The sequence below is a fragment of the Branchiostoma lanceolatum genome, chromosome 10 (assembly GCF_035083965.1).
Source record: "Branchiostoma lanceolatum isolate klBraLanc5 chromosome 10, klBraLanc5.hap2, whole genome shotgun sequence".
Lineage (NCBI taxonomy): Eukaryota > Metazoa > Chordata > Leptocardii > Amphioxiformes > Branchiostomatidae > Branchiostoma > Branchiostoma lanceolatum.
Genome location: NC_089731.1, coordinates 16006536 through 16034370, shown reverse-complemented (window position 1 = coordinate 16034370; position 27835 = coordinate 16006536). Strand labels below are relative to the sequence as shown.

Here is a 27835-nt window from a genome sequence, read left to right as displayed (position 1 = left end):
GGCCCCTACGCGAGCAAGCCAACTTATCGAGCGATAGGGGTCCTTCTTTTATGAGATTCAAGAGGGGAAAGCCTGAGTCCTTAAATCTATAATTACTAAACGTCTAGCGAAATCTGGCAAGATTTTGTTACTTTTTTTACAGTCCATACAGCTGCTAATCCTCACGTTACATATTGGATAATGGATTTCACTATTTTGTTCAGACTTTGAAACTATTTTTGTTTTAAAAAAAGAAGTTGAACATAAACAAAATTAGCAGTATAGAATCATATGGTTGATCCTCAGCATTCAACTCTATGTTGTGACATACAATGTACATTCGACTTGTTAATGTTAGTAGGAAAGACAGTCTTTATGATTGCATTGCTCTACCGAGCCTTACCTCATCAATGAGGTCCCCGTTCTCTGCATGCACCTGAGCGAGTCCTCCTATCTCTTTGCACCGGCAGAACACCTGGTAGATCTCAGCATCAGTCAGCAGCATCACGTCTTTGTACGCCATCAACACCTTGAAGGAGTTCACACCTAGAAAAGCAAATAGTTCTGAATACTCTATATTCCTTTGCTTTCCTGGGATCTAATTTTGCGGTAGGTTGTAGTTCTTATTCTAGTTCATGGTCCGGTAGGGATATCACGCTAACGGGGTAGGCGCAGCTACAGCGTCCGGGTTACGGGTGGGATGACAACAGCCTGCTCTTGAAGGTGCCCAGTGAGGGGCTGTCTGCAACAAAATAGTGACTGTGATACAATGGAAAATATGTGCATTGTCATGACTTTGGGGTGGAGAGGTCAAGGCGAAAAACCAGGAAAATAAAACCACTGCAAACATTTCATTGAATCAAAATTCACAGTAATAAGGAAATATGTAAATGAACTAATGGAATTCATTTATTCATTTGATTATGATACCATGGTTGACAATGCCAAGAACATGTGGCACAGTGCTATCTGGTTCAAGCTCAATGCGAAAGGTAAAAAAAAATATAAAAGGTGCCAATGCACTTTGGAATTCAGAAAGAATAATATCAGAAGAAAAAGAGAGCTTATGTCTTGTCCTATGATTACTTTGACCTGATATACACAAGGAAAAATTCTGCACGTACGACCCCAGGTCTTACCCCAGGTTTCTATTGACACACACCGACAGGAAGTGTCCTGGGACTCCTGCTGCGCCTACACTGATTTACACAAAGACATCGGAGGAAGAAGACATACAACTTGACGCACGCCATTGTCATACGTCCAGAAATCTTCCTAGAGTAAATCAGACCTTTGAAGGAAAAGCCACACAGAAAATTGAAAATCCTACTATAACGTGCTTGATACATCCCAAAGTCGTCCTTACTTCAAGTTGTTTCACATAAGTCCGTCATAGTTCTGGGATATTCCACTGTTTGAAACTAATGCCGTGCTGACGCCCTCTCACCTGATTATTGAATTATATGACGTCAGTGTTCTAAATTTCTTACGAACTATATGACGTCAGTATTCTAAATTTCCCAAACAGAGCGAATAATGCTTTTCAAACTGGCTCTCGTGGGGTTGGAGGTCGAGGAACATTCCGTCAAATCTGAGGGAACTGACAAGTTAGTGGGCTTTGAATTCTGAACGTTCCTCGAAATCCATCCTCAGGAAAGCCAGTTTGAAAAGCAATATTCATTCTGTTTGGAAAAATTTAGAACACTGACGTCATATAACTCAATCATCAGGTGAGGAGGCGACAGCACGGTATAAGTTGCAAACGGTGGAAGATTCCAGAACTATGACGGACTTACGTTAGATAGACAAGGATTTGACTTCGGGGTATATTTAGTATAGTATAGCAGGATTTTCAATTTTTTGTGTAGCTTTCCTTTCATTAGAAATGCGGATACCTCACCTCTTTCCTTGACAATCGTCTCCATTTCTTCCCCAACCTTGTCATCCCACCAGGTCACTGCCATGTGGAACGAGTAGTCACAACAAACCTGGGAAAGTCAACAAGTCAACAACATAGTAAACTATCACCCAGTCATGCCTTTACATTTGTCATGGTTAAGTTCCCTTTTAAGTCTTTGGTACTTTTGATTCAGTCCATTCCTCTTATCTTATTTCAACCTATACCACACTTTCCATTCACTTTATCCCTGTGTTTCATGTTTTGTTTAGTCCGTCCCTCTTATTTTTGATTCACCCCCTCACCTTTGGTTCGGCCCATGCCTTCGACTGATCATACGCCTCCAGCAGTGACTGTCCACGTCTGGGGATGATAAGGTCCAGGATCATGGTGGTGCCTCCAGCTAGCGCAGCCTGGACGCACAAGGACACATCTCTGAACAAACTATAGCCTCCATAGCAGGCTCTACCGGGCCTTTTTGGGGGCTTATAGTAAAATTTTTGCTGCCAGCCCGTAGACATCAGCCAGACTGTAAAATGGTTACAGTCTGGCTGATGGTTATGGGCTGGCTGCAAAAATTGTATTATTAGCCCCAAGAAAGGCCTGGTAAAGCCAGTGCCATGGAGGCTAATGGAACTACATGTTCACCCTACAGTGGTTCGGGGGGTCGTTATACCCTTGGGTGGTACAAAGTTCCTCTCACATTTAGGCTCCGTTCATGATTAACAATATGAAACGGTTCGAACCCCCTGTTTCGGATATATTCCGAATAGAAAGCGTTTACATTTTGCGTCCGCGATGCAAACCTGCACCCGTGCTGAAAACGGTCTACATCGAGTTTGCATATGATCTTATCATTCAAAAACGCGGCCGAAATATCTTATTGACAGCTAAAACTTAAACCTAAAATTGTATGTTCATGTCCAGACCTTCACCTGAACAATTTTACTGGACTCCAAATACTTTATGTTCTGCACACCTGAACTGATGCTGGCAACATTGAAAATTCCCTCAATTAGACAAGTTTTACCTGCACCATTAATTTTTTAAGTCCATCAAATGGCAAAGTTTGGAAAAAGATTTTCCTCGTACCTTATTTTATGGACATGTGACTCAAACAATGAATCAAATATCCCAGTCATGGTTTTGGTCACATGTCGACATGGTCACAGACTCACATGTTGTTCATATACGTGATACACTTTGCAGACATGGACTCCAAAACATTTGGTTGAACCCTAGGCCTACCGTCGATACCAAATATTTCGGAGAAATGTTCAAGGAGCGCCTTAAAGGCGAGTTTCTGTCAAGCTGGCGGCAAATAATAAGAAACTTGAAACATATTCAAAAATAAACCGACTTTCATATAGAAAACTACCTCCAGTCAGTCCAAAACAAATCCTTCATAACACACACAACAAAACTTCGTATAGGAGCACACTGTCTTGAAATTGAAAAAGGCAGATACAGAAATGTCCCAGCCAATCAGAGACTTTGTCCTTCGTGTAAGGAAAATGTCGAAGATGAATACCACTTCTTAATGGAATGTACAACATATAAAGATGAAAGAGTGAAGTTATTGCAGACAATTAAGTGTAAAAACAAATGTAACATTACCTCAGTCAAAAACAGAAGCGTTTCGTGTACCTATGTCATGTCCTGAAACAATATCTGTATATCTAGGCCAATATATTTATACATCTATGCAAAAAAAATCCGTGAAATAGTGTGATTTAGTTGTATAAGACATTAATCTCTTCACCATGTTATTGTATAATTGACATATCCGGCTCCATATTGTATCTCCTGTTGATATCATCTACCACTGATGATATAATATAGATAGTGCTTTCTTGTAGTTTGAAATGGAGCATTGTACAGCCTAGAACCTAATCAGTGTATAGCATAGATCCTTCCTGTAGCTTTTAGTAGTTTGGTATAAGTAGCCAGTAGTATTTTATCTTTGTCTTACATTGTACCTGTTACAATCGTTGTGCAATAAACTTTGACTTGACTTGACATGTTACAAGTATGGTAATGTTATAGCGTTATCGAAACTTGCTATGTGTAGAAATTACTACAATTTGGAGCTTTTTTATTCAAGTCTCAAGCCTTATAAAATGCTCTACATGCCTTAAAATGGTTGTCTACCTTGGTGCCAGTGTAGAAGTCATCCACAGCTACTGTGCCCATTGAAGGCATCTGCATGTGGGTATGGGTGTCAATACCTCCGGGGATCACCAGCTTCTCCTTAGCATCGATGACCTTGAGTCCTCCTGGAGGTTAACAAAAGGTTATTAGGTTAATTGAGAATTTGTTCAATTATTCTACTCTGCCCTAATCATTGAACCATCGTTATGTTAATTTACAGGCAGTGACAACAGAAGGAGAGATATTCAGCGTAAATTAAACAAAGGTATCTATTTTTGTAAACCTGGTTTTGCAGGCACGCAGTATAGCAGCAGATTGTTATTATAGTTTAAATTTTGTTTATTTTCGCAGACTTCATTTCACCATAGACTCTGTTGGGTTAAGGCAGCCCAGACTCTAAAATTCGTGTTCGAGTTCGGCCGCGTGCCTGGCCAGCGGCTCGGCCGAACTCGAACACGGTTCGAAATGTTCCACTACAGAGCAATTCGGGGGGCGCAAGGTCTATTCCACTGCCCAATCATATATATCTCAGGTGTACGTAACGTTATATGACTGTACAAAATTGTTTTATAGGCCATGATTTGGATTGTATTACATTCTAAATGTTTCAATCAAATGGTTTGGAAGGTCTCCTCCACGAACATGTGCCGCGCCGAGTCCTACTAGCGCTGTTTTGACGGAGGTGTTCCAAATAGAACAGGGGGTTCTATATGTTCGATATGGTGTTCGAAGGGAACGGTCGTTACGTCACAGGTGTTGGATTTCGCAGGAGACAACGAGCTGCGTGTGTGAGATCGGGTTATGAGTTTTTCGGCATTACGCGCGGCTCAAAACAACAGACTTGATCTTTGGAGTAATCATATATTCTTCATTCTAGCTTTCTTATCAAAATTGTCCGGGGCTATTTTGCATAGATTTTGATTTTTTTAAACTGGGGCGAATTTTTAACAAAATATGACCCAAAAATAGTGGTTTCTGATGTTTTTGACCCAAAAAAAATTTAATCGTCATTTTAAACAAAATAGCCTCGGACAAAGATGATTTGTATGAGGTTAGCTCTCTTCTTGTAAAATATCATTATGAAAGTTGGTGTTACCGCCTGCGCGCGTAAACCCATGAAATACACAGCTCTTTTAAACCAAAATGTGTATTTCTAACCCAAAATCTAGCTGTGGAAAAACTAAAGTATAATTTATTCAATGCGTTTTAAGTAGTTCTAAAACTGTGTGAAGTTTCATCGTGGTGCGACAAGGCTATCGAAAGTTACAGGATATGTATTGATATGTATGGAAAAATACTTCCTAGGTCGCCTTAACCCAACTGAGTATTACTTCCTAACCATGAATGAGAAAGTAAAGTGATTTCATTTCCTCAAATACCCGCCAAGTGCCCTATCGTTTGAATGTAAAGTTTGAACATTCTGATAAAGAGATTGAATTTTAGACCGGAGCACTGAATTGGTGTATAATGCTTTATAAGTATGGGGTGGGGGACGTAACTTTGGTCAGCTATTACTTCCTAACCATGAATGAGAAAGTAAAGTGATTTCATTTCCTCAAATACCCGCCAAGTGCCCTATCGTTTGAATGTAAAGTTTGAACATTCTGATAAAGAGATTGAATTTTAGACCGGAGCACTGAATTGGTCTATAATGCTTTATAAGTATGGGGTGGGGGGCGTAACTTGAAAAAGTAAAGTGATTTCATTTCCTCAAATACCCGCCAAGTGCCCTATCGTTTGAATGTAAAGTTTGAACATTCTGATAAAGAGATTGAATTTTAGACCGGAGCACTGAATTGGTCTATAATGCTTTATAAGTATGGGGTGGGGGGCGTAACTTTGGTCAGCTATTACTTCCTAACCATGAATGAGAAAGTAAAGTGATTTCATTTCCTCAAATACCCGCCAAGTGCCCTATCGTTTGAATGTAAAGTTTGAACATTCTGATAAAGAGATTGAATTTTAGACCGGAGCACTGAATTGGTCTATAAAGCTTTATAAGTATAGGGGGGGGGCGTAACTTTGGTCAGCTATTGCTCCCTAACTATGAATGAGAAAGTAAAGTGATTTCATTTCCTCAAATACCCTCCAAGTGCCCTATCGTTTGAATGTAAAGTTTGAACATTCTGATAAAGAGATTGAATTTTAGACCGGAGAACTGAATTGGTCTATATTGCTTTATAAGTATGGGGCGGGGGGCGTAACTTTGGTCAGCTATTACTTCCTAACCATGAATGAGAAAGTAAAGTGATTTCATTTCCTCAAATACCCGCCAAGTGCCCTATCGTTTGAATGTACGGTTTGAACATTCTGATAAAGAGATTGAATTTTAGACCGGAGCACTGAATTGGTCTATAATGCTTTATAAGTATGGGGCGGGGGGCGTAACTTTGGTCAGCTATTACTTCCTAACCATGAATGAGAAAGTAAAGTGATTTCATTTCCTCAACTACCCGCCAAGTGCCCTATCGTTTGAATGTTAAGTTTGAACATTCTGATAAAGAGATTGAATTTTAGACCGGAGCACTGAATTGGTCTATAATGCTTTATAAGTATGGGGTGGGGGGCGTAACTTTGGTCAGCTATTACTTCCTAACCATGAATGAGAAAGTAAAGTGATTTCATTTCCTCAAATATCCGCCAAGTGCCCCATCGTTTGAATGTAAAGTTTGAACATTCTGATAAAGAGATTGAATTTTAGACCGGAGCACTGAATTGGTCTATAATGCTTTATAAGTATGGGGTGGGAGCGTTACTTCGGTCAGCTATTACTCCCTAACCATGAATGAGAAAGTAAAGTGATTTCATTTCCTCAAATACCCGCCAAGTGCCCCATCGTTTGAATGTTAAGTTTGAACATTCTGATAAAGAGATTGAATTTTAGACCGGAGCACTGAATTGGTCTATAATGCTTTATAAGTATGGGGTGGGGGGCGTAACTTTGGTCAGCTATTACTTCCTAACCATGAATGAGAAAGTAAAGTGATTTCATTTCCTCAAATACCCACCAAGTGCCCCATCGTTTGAATGTAAAGTTTGAACATTCTGATACAGAGATTGAATTTTAGACCGGAGCACTGAATTGGTCTATAATGCTTTATAAGTATGGGGTGGGAGCGTTACTTTGGTCAGCTATTACTCCCTAACCATGAATGAGAAAGTAAAGTGATTTCATTTCCTCAAATACCCGCCAAGTGCCCTATCGTTTGAATGAAAAGTTTGAACATTCTGATAAAGAGATTGAATTTTAGACCGGAGCACTGAATTGGTGTATAATGCTTTATAAGTATGGGGTGGGAGCGATACTTTGGTCAGCTATTACTTCCTAACCATGAATGAGAAAGTAAAGTGATTTCATTTCCTCAAATACCCGCCAAGTGCCCCATCGTTTGAATGTAAAGTTTGAACATTCTGATAAAGAGATTGAATTTTAGACCGGAGCACTGAATTGGTCTATAATGCTTTATAAGTATGGGGTGGGGGGCGTAACTTTGGTCAGCTATTACTTCCTAACCATGAATGAGAAAGTAAAGTGATTTCATTTCCTCAAATACCCGCCAAGTGCCCCATCGTTTGAATGTAAAGTTTGAACATTCTGATACAGAGATTGAATTTTAGACCGGAGCACTGAATTGGTGTATAATGCTTTATAAGTATGGGTTGGGAGCGTTACTTTGGTCAGCTATTACTCCCTAACCATGAATGAGAAAGTAAAGTGATTTCATTTCCTCAAATACCCGCCAAGTGCCCTATCGTTTGAATGAAAAGTTTGAACATTCTGATAAAGAGATTGAATTTTAGACCGGAGCACTGAATTGGTCTATAATGCTTTATAAGTATGGGGTGGGGCGGTAACTTTGGTCAGCTATTACTTCCTAACCATGAATGAGAAAGTAAAGTGATTCCATTTCCTCAAATACCCGCCATGTGCCCTATCGTTTGAATGTAAAGTTTGAACATTCTGATAAAGAGATTGAATTTTAGACCGGAGCACTGAATTGGTCTATAATGCTTTATAAGTATGGGGTGGGGGGCGTAACTTTGGTCAGCTTTTACTTCCTAACCATGAATGAGAAAGTAAAGTGATTTCATTTCCTCAAATACCCGCCGAGTGCCCTATCGTTTGAATGTAAAGTTTGAACATTCTGATAAAGAGATTGAATTTTAGACCGGAGCACTGAATTGGTCTATAATGCTTTATAAGTATGGGGTGGGGGGCGTAACTTTGGTCAGCTATTACTCCCTAACCATGAATGAGAAAGTAAAGTGATTTCATTTCCTCAACTACCCGCCAAGTGCCCTATCGTTTGAATGTAAAGTTTGAACATTCTGATAAAGGATTGAATTTTAGACCGGAGCACTGAATTGGTCTATAATGCTTTATAAGTATGGGGTGGGGGGCGTAACTTTGGTCAGCTATTACTTCCTAACCATGAATGAGAAAGTAAGGTGATTTCATTTCCTCAAATACCCACCAAGTGCCCCATCGTTTGAATGTAAAGTTTGAACATTCTGATACAGAGATTGAATTTTAGACCGGAGCACTGAATTGGTGTATAATGCTTTATAAGTATGGGGTGGGAGCGTTACTTTGGTCAGCTATTACTCCCTAACCATGAATGAGAAAGTAAAGTGATTTCATTTCCTCAAATACCCGCCAAGTGCCCTATCGTTTGAATGAAAAGTTTGAACATTCTGATAAAGAGATTGAATTTTAGACCGGAGCACTGAATCGGTGTATAATGCTTTATAAGTATGGGGTGGGAGCGTTACTTTGGTCAGCTATTACTTCCTAACCATGAATGAGAAAGTAAAGTGATTTCATTTCCTCAAATACCCGCCAAGTGCCCCATCGTTTGAATGTTAAGTTTGAACATTCTGATAAAGAGATTGAATTTTAGACCGGAGCACTGAATTGGTCTATAATGCTTTATAAGTATGGGGTGGGGGGCGTAACTTTGGTCAGCTATTACTTCCTAACCATGAATGAGAAAGTAAAGTGATTTCATTTCCTCAAATACCCGCCAAGTGCCCCATCGTTTGAATGTAAAGTTTGAACATTCTGATACAGAGATTGAATTTTAGACCGGAGCACTGAATTGGTGTATAATGCTTTATAAGTATGGGTTGGGAGCGTTACTTTGGTCAGCTATTACTCCCTAACCATGAATGAGAAAGTAAAGTGATTTCATTTCCTCAAATACCCGCCAAGTGCCCTATCGTTTGAATGAAAAGTTTGAACATTCTGATAAAGAGATTGAATTTTAGACCGGAGCACTGAATTGGTCTATAATGCTTTATAAGTATGGGGTGGGGCGGTAACTTTGGTCAGCTATTACTTCCTAACCATGAATGAGAAAGTAAAGTGATTCCATTTCCTCAAATACCCGCCATGTGCCCTATCGTTTGAATGTAAAGTTTGAACATTCTGATAAAGAGATTGAATTTTAGACCGGAGCACTGAATTGGTCTATAATGCTTTATAAGTATGGGGTGGGGGGCGTAACTTTGGTCAGCTTTTACTTCCTAACCATGAATGAGAAAGTAGAGTGATTTCATTTCCTCAAATACCCGCCAAGTGCCCTATCGTTTGAATGTAAAGTTTGAACATTCTGATAAAGAGATTGAATTTTAGACCGGAGCACTGAATTGGTCTATAATGCTTTATAAGTATGGGGTGGGGGGCGTAACTTTGGTCAGCTATTACTCCCTAACCATGAATGAGAAAGTAAAGTGATTTCATTTCCTCAACTACCCGCCAAGTGCCCTATCGTTTGAATGTAAAGTTTGAACATTCTGATAAAGGATTGAATTTTAGACCGGAGCACTGAATTGGTCTATAATGCTTTATAAGTATGGGGTGGGGGGCGTAACTTTGGTCAGCTATTACTTCCTAACCATGAATGAGAAAGTAAAGTGATTTCATTTCCTCAAATATCCGCCAAGTGCCCTATCGTTTGAATGTAAAGTTTGAACATTCTGATAAAGAGATTGAATTTTAGACCGGAGCACTGAATTGGTCTATAATGCTTTATAAGTATGGGGTGGGGGGCGTAACTTTGGTCAGCTATTACTTCCTAACCATGAATGAGAAAGTAAAGTGATTTCATTTCCTCAAATACCCGCCAAGTGCCCTATCGTTTGAATGTAAAGTTTGAACATTCTGATAAAGAGATTGAATTTTAGACCGGAGCACTGAATTGGTCTATAATGCTTTATAAGTATGGGGTGGGGGGCGTAACTTTGGTCAGCTATTACTTCCTAACCATGAATGAGAAAGTAAAGTGATTTCATTTCCTCAAATACCCGCCAAGTGCCCTATCGTTTGAATGTAAAGTTTGAACATTCTGATAAAGAGATTGAATTTTAGACCGGAGCACTGAATTGGTCTATAATGCTTTATAAGTATGGGGTGGGGGGCGTAACTTTGGTCAGCTATTACTTCCTAACCATGAATGAGAAAGTAAAGTGATTTCATTTCCTCAAATACCCGCCAAGTGCCCTATCGTTTGAATGTAAAGTTTGAACATTCTGATAAAGAGATTGAATTTTAGACCGGAGCACTGAATTGGTCTATAATGCTTTATAAGTATGGGGTGGGGGGCGTAACTTGAAAAAGTAAAGTGATTTCATTTCCTCAAATACCCGCCAAGTGCCCTATCGTTTGAATGTAAAGTTTGAACATTCTGATAAAGAGATTGAATTTTAGACCGGAGCACTGAATTGGTCTATAATGCTTTATAAGTATGGGGTGGGAGCGTTACTTTGGTCAGCTATTACTTCCTAACCATGAATGAGAAAGTAAAGTGATTTCATTTCCTCAAATACCCGCCAAGTGCCCTATCGTTTGAATGAAAAGTTTGAACATTCTGATAAAGAGATTGAATTTTAGACCGGAGCACTGAATTGGTGTATAATGCTTTATAAGTATGGGGTGGGAGCGATACTTTGGTCAGCTATTACTTCCTAACCATGAATGAGAAAGTAAAGTGATTTCATTTCCTCAAATACCCGCCAAGTGCCCCATCGTTTGAATGTAAAGTTTGAACATTCTGATAAAGAGATTGAATTTTAGACCGGAGCACTGAATTGGTCTATAATGCTTTATAAGTATGGGGTGGGGGGCGTAACTTTGGTCAGCTATTACTTCCTAACCATGAATGAGAAAGTAAAGTGATTTCATTTCCTCAAATACCCGCCAAGTGCCCCATCGTTTGAATGTAAAGTTTGAACATTCTGATACAGAGATTGAATTTTAGACCGGAGCACTGAATTGGTGTATAATGCTTTATAAGTATGGGTTGGGAGCGTTACTTTGGTCAGCTATTACTCCCTAACCATGAATGAGAAAGTAAAGTGATTTCATTTCCTCAAATACCCGCCAAGTGCCCTATCGTTTGAATGAAAAGTTTGAACATTCTGATAAAGAGATTGAATTTTAGACCGGAGCACTGAATTGGTCTATAATGCTTTATAAGTATGGGGTGGGGCGGTAACTTTGGTCAGCTATTACTTCCTAACCATGAATGAGAAAGTAAAGTGATTCCATTTCCTCAAATACCCGCCATGTGCCCTATCGTTTGAATGTAAAGTTTGAACATTCTGATAAAGAGATTGAATTTTAGACCGGAGCACTGAATTGGTCTATAATGCTTTATAAGTATGGGGTGGGGGGCGTAACTTTGGTCAGCTTTTACTTCCTAACCATGAATGAGAAAGTAAAGTGATTTCATTTCCTCAAATACCCGCCGAGTGCCCTATCGTTTGAATGTAAAGTTTGAACATTCTGATAAAGAGATTGAATTTTAGACCGGAGCACTGAATTGGTCTATAATGCTTTATAAGTATGGGGTGGGGGGCGTAACTTTGGTCAGCTATTACTCCCTAACCATGAATGAGAAAGTAAAGTGATTTCATTTCCTCAACTACCCGCCAAGTGCCCTATCGTTTGAATGTAAAGTTTGAACATTCTGATAAAGGATTGAATTTTAGACCGGAGCACTGAATTGGTCTATAATGCTTTATAAGTATGGGGTGGGGGGCGTAACTTTGGTCAGCTATTACTTCCTAACCATGAATGAGAAAGTAAGGTGATTTCATTTCCTCAAATACCCACCAAGTGCCCCATCGTTTGAATGTAAAGTTTGAACATTCTGATACAGAGATTGAATTTTAGACCGGAGCACTGAATTGGTGTATAATGCTTTATAAGTATGGGGTGGGAGCGTTACTTTGGTCAGCTATTACTCCCTAACCATGAATGAGAAAGTAAAGTGATTTCATTTCCTCAAATACCCGCCAAGTGCCCTATCGTTTGAATGAAAAGTTTGAACATTCTGATAAAGAGATTGAATTTTAGACCGGAGCACTGAATCGGTGTATAATGCTTTATAAGTATGGGGTGGGAGCGTTACTTTGGTCAGCTATTACTTCCTAACCATGAATGAGAAAGTAAAGTGATTTCATTTCCTCAAATACCCGCCAAGTGCCCCATCGTTTGAATGTTAAGTTTGAACATTCTGATAAAGAGATTGAATTTTAGACCGGAGCACTGAATTGGTCTATAATGCTTTATAAGTATGGGGTGGGGGGCGTAACTTTGGTCAGCTATTACTTCCTAACCATGAATGAGAAAGTAAAGTGATTTCATTTCCTCAAATACCCGCCAAGTGCCCCATCGTTTGAATGTAAAGTTTGAACATTCTGATACAGAGATTGAATTTTAGACCGGAGCACTGAATTGGTGTATAATGCTTTATAAGTATGGGTTGGGAGCGTTACTTTGGTCAGCTATTACTCCCTAACCATGAATGAGAAAGTAAAGTGATTTCATTTCCTCAAATACCCGCCAAGTGCCCTATCGTTTGAATGAAAAGTTTGAACATTCTGATAAAGAGATTGAATTTTAGACCGGAGCACTGAATTGGTCTATAATGCTTTATAAGTATGGGGTGGGGCGGTAACTTTGGTCAGCTATTACTTCCTAACCATGAATGAGAAAGTAAAGTGATTCCATTTCCTCAAATACCCGCCATGTGCCCTATCGTTTGAATGTAAAGTTTGAACATTCTGATAAAGAGATTGAATTTTAGACCGGAGCACTGAATTGGTCTATAATGCTTTATAAGTATGGGGTGGGGGGCGTAACTTTGGTCAGCTTTTACTTCCTAACCATGAATGAGAAAGTAGAGTGATTTCATTTCCTCAAATACCCGCCAAGTGCCCTATCGTTTGAATGTAAAGTTTGAACATTCTGATAAAGAGATTGAATTTTAGACCGGAGCACTGAATTGGTCTATAATGCTTTATAAGTATGGGGTGGGGGGCGTAACTTTGGTCAGCTATTACTCCCTAACCATGAATGAGAAAGTAAAGTGATTTCATTTCCTCAACTACCCGCCAAGTGCCCTATCGTTTGAATGTAAAGTTTGAACATTCTGATAAAGGATTGAATTTTAGACCGGAGCACTGAATTGGTCTATAATGCTTTATAAGTATGGGGTGGGGGGCGTAACTTTGGTCAGCTATTACTTCCTAACCATGAATGAGAAAGTAAAGTGATTTCATTTCCTCAAATATCCGCCAAGTGCCCTATCGTTTGAATGTAAAGTTTGAACATTCTGATAAAGAGATTGAATTTTAGACCGGAGCACTGAATTGGTCTATAATGCTTTATAAGTATGGGGTGGGGGGCGTAACTTTGGTCAGCTATTACTTCCTAACCATGAATGAGAAAGTAAAGTGATTTCATTTCCTCAAATACCCGCCAAGTGCCCTATCGTTTGAATGTAAAGTTTGAACATTCTGATAAAGAGATTGAATTTTAGACCGGAGCACTGAATTGGTCTATAATGCTTTATAAGTATGGGGTGGGGGGCGTAACTTTGGTCAGCTATTACTTCCTAACCATGAATGAGAAAGTAAAGTGATTTCATTTCCTCAAATACCCGCCAAGTGCCCTATCGTTTGAATGTAAAGTTTGAACATTCTGATAAAGAGATTGAATTTTAGACCGGAGCACTGAATTGGTCTATAATGCTTTATAAGTATGGGGTGGGGGGCGTAACTTTGGTCAGCTATTACTTCCTAACCATGAATGAGAAAGTAAAGTGATTTCATTTCCTCAAATACCCGCCAAGTGCCCTATCGTTTGAATGTAAAGTTTGAACATTCTGATAAAGAGATTGAATTTTAGACCGGAGCACTGAATTGGTCTATAATGCTTTATAAGTATGGGGTGGGGGGCGTAACTTGAAAAAGTAAAGTGATTTCATTTCCTCAAATACCCGCCAAGTGCCCTATCGTTTGAATGTAAAGTTTGAACATTCTGATAAAGAGATTGAATTTTAGACCGGAGCACTGAATTGGTCTATAATGCTTTATAAGTATGGGGTGGGGGGCGTAACTTTGGTCAGCTATTACTTCCTAACCATGAATGAGAAAGTAAAGTGATTTCATTTCCTCAAATACCCGCCAAGTGCCCTATCGTTTGAATGTAAAGTTTGAACATTCTGATAAAGAGATTGAATTTTAGACCGGAGCACTGAATTGGTCTATAATGCTTTATAAGTATAGGGGGGGGGGCGTAACTTTGGTCAGCTATTGCTCCCTAACCATGAATGAGAAAGTAAAGTGATTTCATTTCCTCAAATACCCGCCAAGTGCCCTATCGTTTGAATGTAAAGTTTGAACATTCTGATAAAGAGATTGAATTTTAGACCGGAGAACTGAATTGGTCTATATTGCTTTATAAGTATGGGGCGGGGGGCGTAACTTTGGTCAGCTATTACTTCCTAACCATGAATGAGAAAGTAAAGTGATTTCATTTCCTCAAATACCCACCAAGTGCCCCATCGTTTGAATGTAAAGTTTGAACATTCTGATACAGAGATTGAATTTTAGACCGGAGCACTGAATTGGTGTATAATGCTTTATAAGTATGGGTTGGGAGCGTTACTTTGGTCAGCTATTACTCCCTAACCATGAATGAGAAAGTAAAGTGATTTCATTTCCTCAAATACCCGCCAAGTGCCCCATCGTTTGAATGTAAAGTTTGAACATTCTGATAAAGAGATTGAATTTTAGACCGGAGCACTGAATTGGTCTATAATGCTTTATAAGTATGGGGTGGGAGCGTTACTTCGGTCAGCTATTACTCCCTAACCATGAATGAGAAAGTAAAGTGATTTCATTTCCTCAAATACCCGCCAAGTGCCCCATCGTTTGAATGTTAAGTTTGAACATTCTGATAAAGAGATTGAATTTTAGACCGGAGCACTGAATTGGTCTATAATGCTTTATAAGTATGGGGTGGGGGGCGTAACTTTGGTCAGCTATTACTTCCTAACCATGAATGAGAAAGTAAAGTGATTTCATTTCCTCAAATACCCACCAAGTGCCCCATCGTTTGAATGTAAAGTTTGAACATTCTGATACAGAGATCGAATTTTAGACCGGAGCACTGAATTGGTGTATAATGCTTTATAAGTATGGGGTGGGAGCGTTACTTTGGTCAGCTATTACTCCCTAACCATGAATGAGAAAGTAAAGTGATTTCATTTCCTCAAATACCCGCCAAGTGCCCTATCGTTTGAATGAAAAGTTTGAACATTCTGATAAAGAGATTGAATTTTAGACCGGAGCACTGAATTGGTCTATAATGCTTTATAAGTATGGGGTGGGAGCGTTACTTCGGTCAGCTATTACTCCCTAACCATGAATGAGAAAGTAAAGTGATTTCATTTCCTCAAATACCCGCCAAGTGCCCCATCGTTTGAATGTTAAGTTTGAACATTCTGATAAAGAGATTGAATTTTAGACCGGAGCACTGAATTGGTCTATAATGCTTTATAAGTATGGGGTGGGGGGCGTAACTTTGGTCAGCTATTACTTCCTAACCATGAATGAGAAAGTAAAGTGATTTCATTTCCTCAAATACCCACCAAGTGCCCCATCGTTTGAATGTAAAGTTTGAACATTCTGATAAAGAGATCGAATTTTAGACCGGAGCACTGAATTGGTGTATAATGCTTTATAAGTATGGGGTGGGAGCGTTACTTTGGTCAGCTATTACTCCCTAACCATGAATGAGAAAGTAAAGTGATTTCATTTCCTCAAATACCCGCCAAGTGCCCTATCGTTTGAATGAAAAGTTTGAACATTCTGATAAAGAGATTGAATTTTAGACCGGAGCACTGAATTGGTCTATAATGCTTTATAAGTATGGGGTGGGAGCGTTACTTTGGTCAGCTATTACTTCCTAACCATGAATGAGAAAGTAAAGTGATTTCATTTCCTCAAATACCCGCCAAGTGCCCCATCGTTTGAATGTAAATTTTGAACATTCTGATAAAGAGATTGAATTTTAGACCGGAGCACTGAATTGGTCTATAATGCTTTATAAGTATGGGGTGGGGGGCGTAACTTTGGTCAGCTATTACTTTCTAACCATGAATGAGAAAGTAAAGTGATTCCATTTCCTCAAATACCCGCCAAGTGCCCTATCGTTTGAATGTAAAGTTTGAACATTCTGATAAAGAGATTGAATTTTAGACCGGAGCACTGAATTGGTCTATAATGCTTTATAAGTATGGGGTGGGGGGCGTAACTTTGGTCAGCTATTACTTCCTAACCATGAATGAGAAAGTAAAGTGATTTCATTTCCTCAAATACCCGCCAAGTGCCCTATCGTTTGAATGTAAAGTTTGAACATTCTGATAAAGAGATTGAATTTTAGACCGGAGCACTGAATTGTCTATAATGCTTTATAAGTATGGGCTGGGGGGGGGCGTAACTTGAGAAAGTAAAGTGATTTCATTTCCTCAAATACCCGCCAAGTGCCCTATCGTTTGAATGTAAAGTTTGAACATTCTGATAAAGAGATTGAATTTTAGACCGGAGCACTGAATTGGTCTATAATGCTTTATAAGTATGGGGTGGGGGGCGTAACTTTGGTCAGCTATTACTTCCTAACCATGAATGAGAAAGTAAAGTGATTTCATTTCCTCAAATACCCGCCAAGTGCCCTATCGTTTGAATGTAAAGTTTGAACATTCTGATAAAGAGATTGAATTTTAGACCGGAGCACTGAATTGGTCTATAATGCTTTATAAGTATGGGGTGGGGGGCGTAACTTTGGTCAGCTATTACTTCCTAACCATGAATGAGAAAGTAAAGTGATTTCATTTCCTCAAATACCCTCCAAGTGCCCTATCGTTTGAATGTGAAGTTTGAACATTCTGATAAAGAGATTGAATTTTAGACCGGAGCACTGAATTGGTCTATAATGCTTTATAAGTATGGGGTGGGGGGCGTAACTTTGGTCAGCTACTCTGTTGGGTTAAGACAGCCCAGGCTCCAAAATTCGTGTTCGAGTTCGGCCGCGTGCCTGGCCAGCGGCTCGGCCGAACTCGAACACGGTTCGAAATGTTCCACTACAGAGCAATTCGGGGGGCGCAAGGTCTATTCCACTGCCCAATCATATATATCTCAGGTGTACGTAACGTTATATGTACAAAATTGTTTTATAGGCCATGATTTGGATTGTATTACATTCTAAATGTTTCAATCAAATGGTTTGGAAGGTCTCCTCCACGAACATGTGCCGCGCCGAGTCCTACTAGCGCTGTTTTGACGGAGGTGTTCCAAATAGAACAGGGGGTTCTATATGTTCGATATGGTGTTCGAAGGGAACGGTCGTTACGTCACAGGTGTTGGATTTCGCAGGAGACAACGAGCTGCGTGTGTGAGATCCGGTTATGAGTTTTACGGCATTACGCGCGGCTCAAAACAACAGACTTGATCTTTGGAGTAATCAAATATTCTTCATTATAGCTTTCTTATCAAAATTGTCCGGGGCTATTTTGCATAGATTTTGATTTTTTTAAACTGGGGCGAATTTTTAACAAAATATGACCCAAAAATAGTGGTTTCTGATGTTTTTGACCTCCAAAAAAAATTTAATCGTCATTTTAAACAAAATAGCCTCGGACAAAAATGATTTGTATGAGGTTAGCTCTATTCTTGTAAAATATCATTATGAAAGTTGGTGTTACCGCCTGCGCGCGTAAACCCATGAAATGCACAGCTATTTTTAACCAAAATGTGTATTTCTAACCCAAAATCTAGCTGTAGAAAAACTAAAGTATAATTTATTCAATGCGTTTTAAGTAGTTCTAAAACTGTGTGAAGTTTCATCGTGGTGCGACAAGGCTATCGAAAGTTACAGGATATGTATTGATATGTATGGAATAATACTTCCTGGGCCGCCTTAACCCAACTGAGAGAGTTGGAAAGCAGGTTTTCGCAGTTGAAACAATGCAATTAAGAATTGCGATAAATCACGAAGCTTCCCAATCGACTTCAACACTTAAAGACCATGCTTGTACTATAAAATCACCCAATAAATTCGGCTAACGTAAACTACCAGGGTCAGTCTGCTACTGACTGCCGGGGTGTTCACATGGGTGGTGGCCTGGCTAAGACAGTCACCACCACCTAAGATGCTCTAAAAAAACTTTTGAAATTTTGAGATAACAATTGATGTATGATTATACATGAAGAAGTTATCTTTATGTAACCCAGAATATAAATGACAACACTGGCTAAAATACCATGCTCTGTTTGGTAGTATAGGTAAAGACATTGGCTGGCAGTTCATGTGCAGCTCTGCCTTACAAGTTCCACAGAGCTCCAGACATTTGAATTCAACTGTGAGGAGGGCATTTCCAAGTTGCAATTATACAGTTAGACACTTTGAAACAACTTTGACAGGCTGATTTGAGAGTTTTTATTTGAACACAAGGTTGATTTTCTAAAAACTGAAAGTTATTTTGACTATGTAGTTTTGTTACAATCATTCTGTGTCATTCTGTATGGTTTCATAATGTTACTTTAAAAACCAGTAGAAAAAAATATTTGAATCTTGTTCACCAGTATTATGCTAATCTTCTCCTGCCTTTGTTTCAAGCTGGAGTCAGTTTTTTGGATTTTTATGTGTTTATGTAGTTATGGGGGCCAATCCACCTTTCAAACTGCAGCAAGGCCACAGTGGGAAGTATTTCCTGAATTAGTTTATGGTTCTGGCCCCAGGGTTCAGAAAAAGGATTTTTAACGCAATATTCAACCGTCTTCTTCTGCGTCCAAACTATAAGCTAGTTCGGAGTTGCTACAACGCATGTGCAGTGTCAAAGGTGAAGGCCCCCGAGACGTGAACAAACCCCGTCTGGGAATTGTTATGGAAATCTAGACAATGTGGAGACGAGCACTGTTTACAAGCCGGGGGCCTTCACCTTTGACACTGCACATGCGTAGTAGCAACTCCGAACTAGCTTATTGATGTTATGTTGATAAAGGTAAGACATCCAGGTAATAAGATACGCCAAAAATAGTAACTTAAGCAACTGGATAAAATTTTTAAAGTTATACGTTTCAGATAGCATCCGCTTTGTTTCGTCGGCGACTAAAGAAAGATCTGGTAGAACTAGTTTTTTTACCAAAACTCTGGCATTTGGGTCGACGCGCTTCCAACGCCCCCCCCCCCAAGACGAACAACATTAGCTGCTAAAACAACTGGATCTTATTGATTCATTAGCATACCACATTGTCTTAACTTACTATTCAATTGAACCATCTGAAATTGACTTCACTTCATTAACACATCTATTCGGAGTTTTGGTATAAAACCTAGTTCTACAAGATCTTTCTTTAGTCACTGACAAAAGATAAGTCTTTGTAACAAATCAGTGATTAAAAATCTCCAAAATGATATCATACATGCCCCCGTGTTTGGGAGTGGGGCCGTTTTTAAAATCCCCACGAGACTAAATAAATATGTTCACATGGTTACAAAATTCAAGGTAGATAGTGTTACACAATATCATGGGTAAGAAACTAAAAAGCATACAATCAAATTCATCCCAAGACAAAGTAATGATTGATTGATTGATTGATTGATTGATTGATTGATTGATTGATTGACAGCTAGATCTGGCGATAAGCGTGCAAATGGGTCCCACCTGGGAGCTGCAGGTTAATGCCTATCTGGGAGATGACTCCGTCTTCCACGAACACATCCGCGTCAAAGGAGTGGTCATCGTTCACGACCCGGCCTCCCTGGATCAACACTCGGTTCTGGGCCGCCATGGGGACAAATCTGGGCTGGAAATCAGGAGGATCGGAGACAAACTTTCGGCGTAATGTGGACCAACTTGACGCTCAATGACTTTTCGCCGCATATTGCGCACGTCACTTCAGACCCTACCACTATGTTGTAGGGTATGAGGTATCTTATATTTTCTAAAGCACGATTTTTTTTGTAGAGAAAAGAAAATGACGGCATAAATACTCGAAACATGTGTCAGATCTTGCATTTGTATAGTTTATATTTCTAGTTAACATAAAAAAGAATATTTAGACACGAATTCGGCACGTCCTATGCCTACATTAGTGATTATGAATTAGGCAAAATTTTCGCCGCCGATTTCGAATTACGTCAAGTTCTCAGAGCTGATTACGAATTACGATAAGTCATGAGGCTTCCCAGCCGACTTCAACACTTAACGCAATATTCAACTTTCTAGTTCTGCGTCACTTTAGCTCGGACATGTTGTAAGTGATTGCATTCGCCATTTCTGATGGTGACGTAAAGCCGGCGGCCCCGTGTATGAGGGGGCTCCGGGCGTAAGCCTCAAACATCTACACGTAAAAGAACCCAACACATTTATCGAGAAGTAGTAGGGGTGATCCAGTGTGCTTGGCCAAAAACGCGAGCCGTGGCGAAACTGCATTGCACTACCACTAGCTACTTGAAAAAGCATTATGCTTCACCTCAGTTGAGGATGCATGCTTTACCTTACCTTTAGCTCTGTTGCATACTGATTTTTGCCAACACCCCCTCGAGGGGACCCTGCATATGGGAGCATCCCTACAACGCCCGGAGCTACATGTGACGCTAAATTCAGTCAGCCTCTCAACGCTCTACTTAAAATGATTATGTGATGTTATACTTATAGAGGGACCTATGCTCTGAAGTCCGTCACATCCGTATGCTCGAGCAGTTCCACATGAGGTGTCTTCAGCGAATCCTCGGACTCAAATGGTGGCATAAGGTACCCCACACCGAGGTTCGACGCAGGGCAAACATCGAGCCAATCGAATCTCTGCTCCTTCAAAGGCAGCTCAGATGGGCTGGACACATCATCCGTATGCCAAGCTACCGCCTGCCTAGACACATCCTGTACGGAGAAATCTCTGCTGGAAATCGCAACGCTGGGGGACAGCTAAAGAGGTATAAGGACAACTTAAAAGCAAACCTAAAAAAATGCAACATCAAGCCTCAGAACTTAGAGAAACTTTCTGCGCAGCGGAGTAGATGGAAAGAGGCATGTACAGCAGGAACCGCCTCTTTCACGACCAACTTCGACCGCCAGTGTGAGGAGCGCAGAGCCAAGCGGCATCAGCCCTCAAGCCACACGGGAGGTGAACACCCATGCACCGTATGCGGAAGGATTTGCCTCTCCAGAATTGGCCTGGCTAGCCACATCAGGACACACAGGAATTGACGTCATCGTCGGCGACGACGGACTGCCATAAGCAAGTAAGCAAGTAAGCAAAAGCTCTGAAGTTCTCCCAACTCCGCTCCAATCCAACGTATTTGAAGAAAGTGCGGCCTCAAAAGTGTAATTATTACATCTATACATATATTACTTTCTACGTCGCAATGCAAGCATTCCTCAGAGATCTAGAATTTGTACAGTAAATGTATTCCCGCCTGTGAGCCACAAATAGGACGATAATGTTAAAGACGTATCTTAGCGATGATCCGACACGGTATTACTTCTGCATGAAATGAAGCCGAACCTGTCTGGTCGCTCTCAAAATTTCACCTCTGACATGGGAGTGGCAATGAATAGATAATCACACCGGCTTGGCCTTGAAGTAGACAGTGTGATTTTATTTTCGATGGTGCAACTGATTGTTAGTTTTGTGCATTTGGTAAACAAATACTAGACGTACATGTACGTGTGTCATAGACCATCGTAAGCCTTCTCGGGGCAGTTGAAGTCACACGTCACACGTTATCGTACCCAATGCGTTGCCTTTCAGGTCTCATTCATTTCATGTGTAACACCTTGCGTGTTCGTTGAGACACCTGAGCCTTCTCATTGGCTCATCTTCTGCTTCTGCCATTCCTCTGCGGCTTTCATCACTCACACCTTTGGAAAATCTACCTTCAGGTCAGTGCCATACTTGCACTTCTTACAACTATACAGCAAATATTTATAGACAAAAAGATAGCGATGGTGCTGCTGGTGATACCTTGATTTCAAGGTCGGGAAGCTGAGTCTTTGTATATTACGGCTTTGCAGTATTTCGGAAAACCCTAAGCCAGCCTCGTATTACAGATTACGTCATCTCCCAGCCGCCACCGTATACCATCCACAGACAGAACGTACACATGTGCCGCCATGAAATAGTGCAGCATGGCAGGGAACGTCTTGTAAAATACCGCTCAATCTAATTGTATTCTTGGGTTTAAACACTTCTTTTAGACCTTTGTTATTTGTAGAAAATGTAAAATGTACGGTAGTCTTTCATTTGGAGTCAAGCGGCATTCCAAATGTTTACGCGCAGGGATATAAAAGGATTCCTTCGGTCGTGTGTCAGAGCTCTCGTCGTGTGTGGACTCGCTTCATTTTAGGTGCAGGGCGGACATTGTGAGGTGAGGTTGACCGCTTGGCCAGACCACAGAATTTTCTTTGTAGTATCTTGCCTAATTCCTGCCTCGAAAACCTTCGCAGTTACCGTGTAGTGTGGCTGTTTCGGTGATAAGTTAATACAATGATGTACAATACGTTACTGGTTAGAAAAATCGTGTTTAGGGCGGGTCATGGCGGACGCAAGTGTGGTAAATTTTCAGACGTGTACCGTGTCGCCGAAAAGGATTTTTGGGCCGAAATTCTCTCCAATACCGGTGAAATGTTACTGGTGTTTTGGTGTGTGAAACCTGGAGGCTGTGGACGATATTTCTAATGTTTACGAGTAGAAAGGTCGGTTTCTGTTAACAAGTCCTGTAATCGGAGAACAAAGGCCACTACTAGTAGGGTTCTTTGTATTCCTGCTTGTTCCAGCTATGTAAGCCTGCTTTGTGCCTTGGACAACAGTACAGAACCTGTTATGACAAGTACCCGAGAATGTACTTGATGGAAAATGTAGTGTTATAAAATGTAGCTTGGCACGAGCTTTCTTTGTCCTGTCAGGGGTTGTATGATTTTGAGCTGTTCATGAGTACCCAGATCACAGATACCCGTGCACATGTGCCCTTCCTCAAATATATTTATACTGTTTGAGTGAATCAACAAAATTATTTCTTCTTTTGTGGTCTCATCTACAGAATGATGCCTGAAATTTGTGTAATAAGTTGTATTGAAAGATGTGTATTTCTTAATCCCACAGGGCCTAGGTCGACCCAGTTAAAAAGCATGGTGACAACACGGGTGTTCAGCATCGCACATGGGTCTGGTGATCTCTGAAGTGTTTATCTCCAAGTGTGGCAAATCATCTCAAAACCTACTGCTGAGTGCTGGGACAACCCTGTCGCTGACAACGATGAATCGATCAAACATATCCATATCAAATATGGATGACAGAGCAAAGGCCTATTCGCAACGGCATAACATCCAGCTTACTCAGGGTTTGTTAGGCCTGTTAGTGTCACAGCTGTCAAGCCTCTTGGAAACCCAGACTTCGGGGACTGTGCCTTTGGCTCAGAGGGGGCTTGCTCGGCTTAGTTAGATGGGTTTGCTGGATGGCGAGGCCACCAAAAATGATGCATTCCTTTCGGTCTCCGCATTGTAAGCAATTACAAAACAACAAGGCATATAGAATCGATAAAAATGCAGAGATACTGTGAGTGATCTAGATGCCATAAAAACAGTGTACTCAATATGGCATTTGAGGTGCACCACTCTTCCTGTTAGACCCAGCTCTCTGTCTTCAGAAAACCCAGATTACGCCTGGTGTTGAAAGAAAGCTACGCCTGGTGTTGATACAGTGGTACACATAATGTGGTTAAGGAAGCATGTTACAGAACAGCAGCAGAAAATGTACATCTTACTCTATTGTATCTAGAGTAGATGAATGATCAGGCCACGAAGTATTGAAAAATAAGCTCGCATATTGCTTAACAGTATAAAAGGGGAAATGTACTTAACCTTACTGTGACAGCAGGACATGGTCAGGTTAGGTCAAGTACCTAAACTCCTGTTTCTGATATACATCCCTAACTTGCATCTACATTCATCTACATTGCTAGTACCCCCAAATAGCATACTTCCTTTGCATCAGTACTGGACAGAAAGAGAAATGACAACAATGGTTAAGTGTAGTTTGTAAACATGTAATAGTTTTAGATTTAAGTAACTCACACACGCACAAGAACTCACGTGTTATATTGACAAAAGTCAGAACTTTCTGCACGGAAAAGAAAACTACATCCGGGGTCTTGGCCCCTGGTACCTAGTGCGCAGGTGCGAGGTACTAAAGGCGGGAAAACTTCTAGATAAACAAACATATGGTGTTCACATATTTTGCCAGTTTTTCATTACCTTGCTGCATTACCTTTTTAGCGTAAGAGGATTTGTAGTATATTTGCCTAATGTTTAGAAAGCAAATGGAAACAAAATGTTACCACATTATTACAAAAGATGAAGTGCTTTAAAATTTGTAATGTCATCACATGTGTCATGATGTATGTTTCTACAATATTGTAGAAAAACAGATGGAACTTTGAAGAAAACATATGGTGATCACATTTATTGCTTTTTTTTATGTAAAGGAAATTGAAGACTTCATGAAGTGTAAAAAACTGGCCGTACACTGGACTTTTGAGGAGCCTCAGATTTTTTGACAGGAGGGGCTTTTGAACTCCATGTAGACTACATTGTAGCTGTTATCCTCTATCAGGTCCTCCACATCTGCGTCCTTTTCGGGTCAGTTGTTGGAGTTTACCTACCCATCCCCGCCAGGATATGTGTCCCTCACCACTGCCTTGATGGTGTCACTGAATACGTCTCAGCAGGAGCACGTTTGAATCTCTGCATGTGGCAGAAATGTATGACTTCAGAAATTGCTTTTCTTTTATGTCGATATGAAAATTCTTAGGCCTATGCAGTACAAATTGCAATGACAGGAAGGAGACTTACAAATAATTTTACCTAGCACTTTCATGGGCGACACAAGTCTTTCGCTCAGATGACGGCATCTTGCTCTACACATAGGTGGTCTTTAGTTACACAGTTTGTCCAATGACAAAATGAGAAACGTGTCTTTCATCAATAAACCTATGGTACAAGAAATACGCCTCTGCTGTGCATGCGTCTGTACATTTCAAAGAGCCCAAAGTAACAGTACATGAAGTCAGTCCGGCTGCCTTGCAGCTTGGTTTTTACTACGCACCCACGTTAAACGTCATCAAAGAAGGCAATGCCTTTAAACTGCTAGCAGAGGCCAATCAATGTTGATAAATATACAACAATGTCAGATGTGGAAGCCTCGACAAAGCCATGATAGAAGTCTAGCACTACCTCCAGAATTAAACAACCACCTCTCTCCGTCTGTATTGTAACTGGCATTCTGAGAGCAAAGGGCACATAGTATAACCAGACACGAAGTCAGCCCGATGTATGAGATTTTGAATTTAGTTGAACTTAATTTCTGAAGAGATAGTGCCTCTTTCACTGAATGCAGAATCACATAGAAAACCATTTACATTCAACTCCTGGACCAAAATGTTGGTGTTTGTAAACTTATGTGGCCTCCCATCTATTCACTTGAGCAACCATGATTCAATATGTTTCAACTGCATGTGATGGCGATGAGGCACCACTTTCAGTTGAGCCACTTCCATCTGGCTGCGTCGTCATATTCGAAATCTGAGTTGAATATGTTAAAACTGGTTCTAGGTCAAGGCCACACTGTCAACGGACGGTAACTTATACCACCGTCCTGCTCATCACCTTAGGTTGGAGTCACGATTGACAATTGAGATGTTTCAAGTAAATTCTGCAGGACATGGTTTTCAGAATAAGGGAAATCATTCATCAAAACTTGTTCAACTTTAGGCTAGACATTTGGATTCATATAGACGTGTTATAATAGTCACATCTACTTAGTAGTAAAACCTGGATTTTTGGTCTCTTCGAAAAGTGAACTAGTCTTATTGTTTTCTAACTTGAAGGACAACCTGAACTGCTGACAATGTTTTGTTCGTCTAACTTCCATAGTGCCTCTTCCTCCAAGCAGATCTTGCACCTTCACCCGTTCATATAAGTCTCCTTTCAAATGGTCTTGAGCGGACCTTTGGTTTCCTTCAGCGGTACAGTGGAAATAGTGACCAGGGTATTGGATCTCGGTAATACTTCAGTTTTGATGTTCTTACCATGCTGATGATCTGTGGCTTTACAATTTCTGCCCTTGTCAAGGCCGATTCTTCTTAGGCTTACCTACTTTCTCGTAATACCAATGCAGGATCCTACGCATCACAACTTTGCCTGCAGTTGCTGACTTGACACAGATCGTTACCCGAAAGCATCGAAAATAGTATCTTGATTCAACCAAGCCTTTGGTCTGTTGTAATGAGAACTGGTGTCTTGGTCACCTTCTTTGGCCGTCAATGTTTCATACGGTCTGCATGACCTGTAGTTACATCCGAACACTGCTGCGGGTCTAATGGTATAACCGTAGACGGTCAGATGCGGGGGACAGAAGATCGCTGTGATGTTTCTTTTGGCGATAGATATACATCAATACACCGCTAACAAGGCAGAGGTACCAGATTAAGGCACAATCTCGGCGCAACACCTGCAAGCAGATACAGCTCAGTTGTTCCTTCTCCTAAGATTTACCATCCATCCACTGAATGTCTGGTTACGCTTGGTCATGAGCACACTTCTTCTTGGTCATGAGCACGCTAGAGTGGTGTAAGAGATGTGCATTGGGTTTTTGTTGGATGGAATATTCAAAATCTTAAGTCATTCCCCCCATCAAGTTTGTCTTCCTGGCGCGTGAAAAATGTAATTGCCAATTAGAATATGCATTTTTCATCATTACCTATGAACTCTCTGCCCTGGTCAGATATAATTGCACCGCTGCCTCGTGCTGATAGATATCTTCATGATGCAGGCACCGACTTCTTTGGCAGACTTCGAATTTATTGGGATGGCTTCTACCCATTTTGTATAATAATCTGTGACCGTGAACAAGTATTTGTTGGGTGTTTCTGGGAGCATGGTTAGGTCTACTCCTACCAAATTCCAGGGTCCCATCACCTGGGTTCGTATCAAAATACTGAAATAAAAATGTACAGTTTAGTGTTATCCAGTGTGACTGACATTTAATATTGAAAAAAAAATTGGTAACTTCAAATACAGCAATTACTGTACAATTGTTTGCCCTTCTAAGGGCAATAGCGACTCAGGCTTTACTGCACACTGCACCATATTTGGGACATCATTTGTAACACTGGAGTGAGACTTTGTACAGTGGAACTAATTATGTTGTATCTATATAGCCAGTATAACCGCCATTCGGCGTCACACACGTTACATATCTTTCTTTGTTGACTGGATTTTTCCAAAATAGGGAGAGTTTTTTTCCAGAAAGCATGTTTGGACGTCTTCGACTTCAAACTGACTGAGCAGCTTTTTTATTCTTTCTATAATGATTTCTTTATCTGTCAGCTCTTCAAAAATATTGGGAAAGGTGGGATAAAAAGCACAGCGTACAAAATGTACTGGGGAAATTCACCAC

The 27835-nt window shown here is 40.4% G+C and overlaps 1 protein-coding gene and 1 long non-coding RNA gene across 2 annotated transcripts in view; one reads left to right on the top strand and one right to left on the bottom strand.

Annotated features, from left to right (window-relative positions):
* The window catches only part of LOC136443356 (dihydropyrimidinase-like), a 28181-nt gene extending 7903 nt beyond the window's left edge, over positions 1-20278 (bottom strand). The window contains exons 1-5 of the mRNA XM_066440567.1: positions 20044-20278; positions 4028-4152; positions 2182-2289; positions 1880-1967; positions 383-525 (exon numbers count right to left, since the gene is read on the bottom strand). Of these exons, the coding sequence (XP_066296664.1) occupies positions 383-525; positions 1880-1967; positions 2182-2289; positions 4028-4152; positions 20044-20170 (591 nt within the window). The 5' untranslated portion in view covers positions 20171-20278. The remainder of the gene's footprint in view (positions 1-382; positions 526-1879; positions 1968-2181; positions 2290-4027; positions 4153-20043) is intronic.
* Positions 20279-22516: 2238 nt separating this feature from the next.
* LOC136443530 (uncharacterized) lies at positions 22517-27402 on the top strand. Its single transcript, XR_010757164.1, has 2 exons — positions 22517-22748; positions 23483-27402. It is a non-coding gene; the product is annotated as an uncharacterized lncRNA (long non-coding RNA).
* The last annotated feature ends 433 nt before the right edge of the window (positions 27403-27835 follow it).